The following is a 7,955-nucleotide window of genomic DNA, read 5'->3' as shown; positions in this document are numbered from 1 at the left end:
GTACACTACACACACACTCTGTGACACATTCTAGCACACATGTACACTCTCACACACTTCAACATACAGACTCTAGCACACACATGCACACACACACACACACACACATGCTTTCCAACAGACTCCAGCACATACTTTAGCAAATGTACACTCCAATGTATTCTAATGCAAATCTACACTCCAATTCATACACACACACACACACACACACACACACACACACACACACACACACACACACACAGTGTTTACCAAAGCTGATATCAGAAACAGTGCAGTCTGACTAGTATGCCTAATGAAGGCGTTCCTAAGGACTTATGGGTATCTTCAGGGCTAGCAAAGATCCTGAAGTCCTCTCCACAAGAATTTGTTATTTCTGTAGATGCCAGAAAACCCAGTACAGAAGCATTGCAGGTTTACCTTCTCTATTTATAAGTAATCATTTAAACATATTTTAGTGTGTGTGTGTGTGTGTGTGTGTGTGTGTGTGTGTGTGTGTGTGTGTGTGTGAAAGAGAGAATAGAATAGAATAGAATAGAATAGAATAGAATAGAATAGAATAGAATAGAATAGAATAGAATAGAATATGTCCTTATTTGCGACTAAACATCAAATAAGAACAGTGTTAGGGATTATCTTGCATGAGGATTCTCCCTTTATCATAAAATATAGTGTAGTTGTCATTTTAAGAAACTACCCAAATTAAAACAAAGAGCCTTGCAGCGTATGTTAAAATGTGAGGAAATGCCGGGCGTGGTGGCACACGCCTTTAATCCCAGCACTCGGGAGGCAGAGGCAGGCATATTTCTGAGTTCCAGGCCAGCCTGGTCTACAAAGTGAGTTCCAGGACAGCCAGGGCTATACAGAGAAACCCTGTCTCAAAAAACAAAAACAAAACAAATCAAAACAAAAGTGAGGAAATATTTGAGCAAGAACAGTCTAATAATACAGACACCATCACCATGTTTCATAGTTTTATTGAATCTCAGTTTTAATTATGATAAGAACAACTCTAATGACCACAATTATGAAGCTCTGCTGTTATTTTAAATAGCAGATACAAGGTTGGCTGCCATGCCTGGAACACACACACACACACACACACACACACACACACGAGCAAAGTCACAGAAACATGGGCGATTCTGCAGCTCCCTCCAGCCAAACAATACTGTGCTTTTACAGGACATGAACCTCTTTTGAATACAAAGACAATTATACACAATCAATCCAGAGGTTGTTAAGCTACCACTGATGAGACAAACCTGAGAAGGCTCAAAATGCCAAGTAACACTGTTCCATACCACTCAATAGCACTGTTAACCACAGATATCTGTTTCAATCTTCTACATGAAAATCACAAATGTTATAAAAATAAACTTTTTCTTGCAAAAGCGCTAAAACAACGTTACTCAAATGTACAAATTTTGATATGTAACATAAATTCACCTTCATTTAAAAAATGACAGAATTTAGCAGCCAAATGACATAGTTATCACTTAACATGTTGGCATTAAAGTTACCAACTGCCTGAAGAAAACAGATTAAAACCAATAGCAATGCTCAATTTCTTGGTAGTGTTACAAAACAAAAAAACAAAACAAAACAAAAAATCACCTCAAAAAAGATTGTACTGTGTTGCCTTAAGAAAAACAAACAAACAAACAAACAAAATGTAAAGCTTCAAGATCTAGCAGAAAACTATCAGCTGCACTTTAATCTTCCTGTATCACTAAAGTTTGTCTTTAAATTCTCACATTATATCCACACCACCCAACCTACTAGACAGCTAAATCATCAATTTTGAAAGGAGACAAGCCTTTAGCCTTTGGCAGTGGGTGCTGCAACCATAGTTAGAGCAATATTCTAAACTTTCTGAAAATAGCACACAAACTTTCTATAATATAAATATACACATATAATGTATGTAATATATAACCTGTCTAAAATATCCTATACTTGTTATAAATCTTACAATAATCTAACACCAAATCATGTCTGTATAGCAAGAGCCCCACACAAAAGGAAAGCATGCAAATTCAAATCTAGAGAAAATTAAACACTTGTTATAAACCACATTTTCATCATTTTAGATACAAATACAAACTGGTCTTAGAAGTCCAAAGTTACTAATATCTGAGAAAAAACCTCCTAAATAAAATTCTCATTTTATCTAGCATTATATATTACTGTAAAATATACGTGTGACATTTGAACATTATACACTGCAATAAATAGAATTTACACTAGTACACTGTATCTTCAATCTGTACAACTGAAGGCCCACAAACCTCTTCAATAAATACTATTACAATGATTACATTCAACCAATAGAAGAAAAGCTTCAATGTATATTTACGAGTAACACATCTTCTACGTCCTGTCCATAGTTGAATTCTAGCCGCTACTAAGTACTGATATGTGTTATATCACGATGGGTTAGTGTCCTGGCTAAGTGAGCAGAGATTTACAAGTTTCAACCTTTCCATACCACAGTTGGTGGAAAATGAGAACTCTAGCCAAAGACTGGACTGCAGAGTCCTAGGAAGCAGAGGAGCAGATTCCAAACAGTTCTCACTGCTTTCCAAGGTTTACCACAGCACCTACGGCATCAACAAATGGTGTCCTGTCACTTTTCCTCTTCACGAAGAATGGGTTTCCAAGTTTCTTCTCAGTGGCCACGTCACGGTTTTAGTTTTGAATTCTGTCTCCTGTGCGAAGTTTCTTCTTAATTTATCATTTTAGTTCAATGCAGGTTCAAAGCAACCTTCAAAGAGTCAGAGACAGCACTTCGTAAGGAATAACAACAGAGAGCAACAAGAAAAACCCTTGAGCTTGGAATGGAATGAAGACATCTTTGCAGTGTGATGTTTAATGACTCGCTAAATCTTACAGTTTTAGGTGTCTTTCAACAAAACGTCAACATAACTGTCTTTATAGGAAAACCCTCACTCAGGTGGCACACACTGGTCTTTTGGTCAATAGAGTGTTGCTTCTTCTTGACCTGTGTATGCATAGATCATCTCAGGGATGTCTTGTGACCTGGAAGAAGTTGGCACAGTCAGTCTTGGTACTATGTTGACATATCATTGTTTATTTAATGATGTAGTAAGCTAAGGAAGACCACTTTAGGGGCTGCAGCAAGAGGTCAGGGGTTGAACTCTTCTCTAGTAGCTACAAGGCCCTGGGGTCAATCCCCAGAATGAGGAACATGACAAGGAGCAGATGGATACTTTGGTCCTCTAACCAAATACAAACCCAAAGAACATTTTCTGGAAGTTGAAACAGTACATTGAACACATATCCGAAATCAGGCTGATATCCTAAGCCTCAAATGGAGAAAACCGTATTAAATACTGAGGAAACGATACAGGCATATGGAGTGCTGAGCTGTGGGTTTCTGAAATTTCCATTTGGGTCAGTTTAAGAAAATTATTTTTGAGCCACTGAACATATTTAAAGTGTCAACAATAATAAGGGTGTATTGTAGATTTTGTCTGTAGGATTCTGAAACAGAAAATGTTGCATGAGTCTTACCACTTGAGAACTCTGAAAATCTCAAAAGACGGAGACACAGTAAATGTCTTCTCTAGTGGGCTTCTTTAGCTCTTTATGTTAGGACTGAATGTGTAGATGAACCACTATATAGGAAGGCTAAAGATAGCTTTTCTTCATGGACCTGAGTAATAAGACATTAGGCAAATGGAAGCACTCCAAAAATCTCCCAGATCTCCAGTCATTTGAATGTTTAAGAAATGACATCAAATCTGAATCTTCTGTCATATATCCTACTGGGCACAAAGGTTGTTTTCTCAGAGAGTACTTTAAAAACAGTGTCTGCCATCACTTACAAACTCAGGAGGTAGCTGTGGGAGGACTCACTTCCACTGCTAGAATACCTTGGATATCAGATTTGTTCATTTGCACTATTTAATTCCTCATTATTTTAATTAAATTAAATTTGACCATTTCAAGGGCTTTAAATGTAGCAATTCATTATTCATTGGAAATTGTTGTTAAAATGCAATAAACTTTATAAATATTTCATTACTGTCTAGAGTAGAAAACGCTGCTTTCTCTTTATTATGAATGACCTGATGAACACTTGTAATGGAATTCTCTTCAGTTTTATCATGCCTCAAGCACTTAAATCTTAATTTCCTTTATTTTCTCCTTGCTTTTTTTTATTATTTAAAAAGTCATCGAAAGGTTTCACCTTGTTAACAGATACCAGCTTTCCACCATCATGGAACACCTAAGTGATTTCCTTGACTCCCCTTTCATTCTGCATTTAATATTTTGAAGAACCCTGAAGAGACAGATAGAACCCTGCCATTATTTTTTAGTTTTACGTCCTTCCTTTTGAACTCTCCTCACCTCCAGCTGCAGAGAGCCCCTTGTCAAGCATGGCCTTCTGAAACATCGACAGTCCCGCCCACTACCCCACAATCTGCTAAGGGCTCCACCTTAAGGGCTGCCTTCACCCTTTAGTCTAAAATTTAACTGGGATTTCTCAAAATTGTTTTCACAGATGTGAGGGAGCCCTTGTCTTGGAACACAGAGTCCTAAGACACTGCACAGCAGTGGTGCAAGGGAGAACTATTTATCCCAGGAAGCCTAGGAGTCCACAGTATTTATAAGAAAAACACATGCAGTTCAATTATTTTAAGCGTATCTTGGCAATAATATGATATCTGCAGCCTCCCACCACCAAACATTTAAGAAGTGATGTTTATTAATCAGTTTTCCAGAAATAACCGGAAATGCTCCTTTTTACTCACAGAAAAGTTCATTGATTTTATTTTTCTATTCAATTCCCCAGATAACATCAGCGACCATGTATGCTTCTGAGGAACTGAAAGACATGAACATCAAGGCATCTATCTGCTCACTATTCAATGGACTAACCAGTATTTCATTATACTATGCCAAATTGTTTAAAGGATAGATTTTATTTTGTTTATGCCAAGAGCTATTCAAAGCAACACAGGCTGAACAAATCACAGGTTCAAGTTCCAGGTGGCCAGTTTTCTTGGAGACATTTTTAATATCAAAATTGCTCTGTTACACATTCTCTTTCTCTCTCTCTCTCTCTGTCTCTCTCTCTCTCTCTCTCTCAACAGAAAAAAAGCCTGTGAATTGAAAAGGAGGAAGGGGAAGTGTTTATTACACATACTTCTATTCAGTAAGAAAGGAGATTACAGGAAAGAACAATAAATGTGGATATGTGCATCAAATTGATGCTTCTTAATTTTTAGACTCACGACTTTCTTCTTTGGAGAATTCTCTTACATTACTAGGAACTTAGGAAGAAAAGCATCTTGTTCTATGAGCATCCTACCATGTTACAAAACTCAGGAGCTAGGATCTCGTGCCTTCACAAACTCGTGTCTCCATTCTGCTTGAACTCAGATAAAATATTGAGAGTCATTTCTTCACTCTTGGATTGTAAATTGGCCTCACTCCTCCTGGAAGCTTTCCTGGTGGCTCGGGACAGTCTCCTTCTGAATGTATCTCCAGCCAAGAAATAAAGAATGGGGTCCACACAGCTGTTGAGACTTGCTAGACCTCTTGTTACCTGATAAGTGGCATAAACCCTGTCGTTGAAATCACACATTTCTGGGGTCTGGAAATCCAACCGTGCTCGCAAATTCATCGTTTTCATCACATGGAAAGGGATATAAGACACAGCAAACACCGTCAGGACAATTATCACCAGGTAAATGGATTTCCTCCGGAGCGGAGAGTTGTCCAGGTCATTGTAAATCAAAGCTTTAACAATTAATCCATAACAGCCCAAGATCAGCACCAAAGGGATGCAGAACATGGCCACAGTCGTGCACATACTGTAGATGAAATAACTTCGCAGGTAATCATTGGACGTGGTGTCATAGCAGGTGACAGTTTTGTTTTTCCGAGTCCCAGTGCCAGAGTAGAAGAGAATAGGGGAGATGGCCACCACCACAATGAGCCACACCAGCACGCTGACATAAATGGCATTCTTCTTCTTGAGCCTGCCCAGAGACTTGAGAGGGTACACCACGCCACTGTACCTGTGTGCGCTGATGCAGGTGAGGAACAAGATGCTACCGTAGAGATTTACGTGGAAGATGAATCTCTGCAGCTTGCACATAGCATCCCCGAAGATCCAGTCAGTCTTGTTGAAGTAGTAGAAGATGAGGGCTGGTAGGGTGAGCACGTATAAAAAGTCAGCCAGAGCCAAATTGAACATGTACACGGAGATGCCGCTCCAAGGCTTCATGTGGAAAACGAACATCCAGATAGCCACGCTGTTGCCTAGGAAGCCTATGATGAACACTAAAATGTAGACAGCCGGCAGGTAGTAGAACTGGAAACCGGTCTTGGTCAGGGCACATTGGAATGAAGAGGAAACTGCTGCAGTTGAGGCGACAGTACTGTTTCCCCAAAGCGAGCCCAGGCCCGCCAGAAAGGCAGCATCCGTCCCGTTGGGGACAACCGACCAAGGCACCTCGGTCATCCTCTTCTTTCCAACTCAGGCAGCTACTAGAAAGGGCAGACCGCGGCGAGCGGGCAGCAGCGGCGAGAGACTCAGCGCGCATCGGAGGCGCAGGCCAGGGACCGCGCGCGGGAGTTCCCCACGGGTCGGAGCGCGCAGGGGCTCGCCCACGCCGGCTCTGGCCGCGCTTTTGTCGCGGGCCATGAAATTCGCCCGGAGCTGCGACCGATCTAAGCTGAAGGACGTGCGGGCAACTTCCCGGTCCAGCTGGCGGCGCGGAGGTTACACAACAGGACGCGCAGGGCACCTCCACCAAGTTTGCAAGTGCGCTCCCGCGCAGGGCGACTGATAGGCGCTGCTCAGAGCGCCTGGGGCGCGGCGGGTCAAGTCCAAGTAGTTCGGCTGTTCCCAGCGGCCCGAAGGCGCAGGCCAACCACCTCCTCTCTGATCAACTTTGCCTGGCCATCTGCCTACTCCCTACCTTGCAACCCGGGACCTTCACCAGGGACGCCGCGACTCTTCTTCCGGCCACATTCTGAGCCCGCGCTCAACCTTGGAGGTCTTTTGGAGAGCGCGTGGCCTCGGACCCTGGCGTACTACCTACCCTGTACCCCGCTCACAGTCCATGAAGGCTGCAGCTCGTCTCCGCGCTCGGCTGGGTCTCGAGTGCAGGGGGCAGGAGAGAAAGCCAGGCTCCCAGCGGGGTGGGCGGAGCCTAGGAGCCCGGGCGAGTCTGTGCTCCGCGGGGAGGCAAGGGGCGTGTCTCCGCCGTGCAAGCTCCGGGCCGCCGGCTCAGGGCTGGGCGCCCAGGGCGGGAGGTGGCCTCTGGAAGCAGAGATCGCGGTGCCCCTGCACGCCTGGCAAGGCCGCCACCACTCGAATCAGTGGTCAGAACAAAAGGTGCTCTAGGGCAGCGGTGGCTTCTGGCCAGCGTATGGCTGGAGGGGTTTCCTCGGTCCTCCACCAGCTAGCTCTGTAAAGTGAAGTTGCTGACACGCTGAAAACCTTCTGGACGCTGGCAGCGTTGTGTCTAAAGCTTTGAGCTGAGCAGTCTGAGACAGACATCTCCGGAGCCTCCCCGGAACTCGCAAGGTGTTTGCAGGCTCCAGACAACCAGCGGTTTGCAGGTGGGCACGCCCTGGCCCTGCACAGCGCCTTGCTTTGCCCAACGCGTGTAGGAACCTGCTGATCCCAGAGGGTGCCAGCTCTGAATGAGTGAGGGTGGTAAGCGGCATGGGCAAGTCGCTTTCTGCCCTTCATGTCTGTTTGTTTTTATTGTTGTTTGCTTTATCCAAATACTATTTTTTGCACTACTTAGAAAAATGCTAATACACCGGCATCACTGGTAACATTATTGTGAGAATGTACATAAGAACCTGGTCTAACTGCTTAGTTAACGCAGCACACATCATCAGTCCAACTTGACTGCTAACACTTGCTGGAAAGAACAAGCGCCCTCCCTCCAACCTCCAGTTAC

The 7,955-nt window shown here is 43.3% G+C and overlaps 1 protein-coding gene across 2 annotated transcripts; it reads right to left on the bottom strand.

Annotated features, from left to right (window-relative positions):
* Nucleotides 1-958: 958 nt before the first annotated feature.
* P2ry1 (purinergic receptor P2Y, G-protein coupled 1) lies at nt 959-7,156 on the bottom strand. 2 transcript variants are annotated; one of them, NM_008772.5, is made up of 2 exons: nt 5,342-7,156; nt 959-3,042 (listed from the first exon to the last, which is right to left on the bottom strand). In NM_008772.5, the coding sequence occupies exon 1, from the start codon at nt 6,497-6,499 to the stop codon at nt 5,378-5,380; it is 1,122 nt and encodes a 373-aa protein (NP_032798.1). In that variant the 5' UTR covers nt 6,500-7,156; the 3' UTR covers nt 959-3,042; nt 5,342-5,377. The 2 variants fall into 2 exon arrangements, with proteins under 2 accessions (NP_032798.1, NP_001268945.1); NM_001282016.1 differs by having other exon boundaries at nt 959-2,767.
* Nucleotides 7,157-7,955: the final 799 nt, after the last annotated feature.

The sequence above is a fragment of the Mus musculus genome, chromosome 3 (assembly GCF_000001635.26).
Source record: "Mus musculus strain C57BL/6J chromosome 3, GRCm38.p6 C57BL/6J".
NCBI lineage: Eukaryota > Metazoa > Chordata > Mammalia > Rodentia > Muridae > Mus > Mus musculus.
Note: the sequence above shows the minus strand (reverse complement) of the source record. Positions and strands in the feature narration are given on the sequence as shown.

What these genes read in the sequence shown, in the direction of transcription:
- P2ry1 (NM_008772.5), bottom strand. Translation starts at nt 6,499, where the DNA reads ATGACCGAGGTGCCTTGGTCGGTTGTCCCCAACGGGACGGATGCTGCC.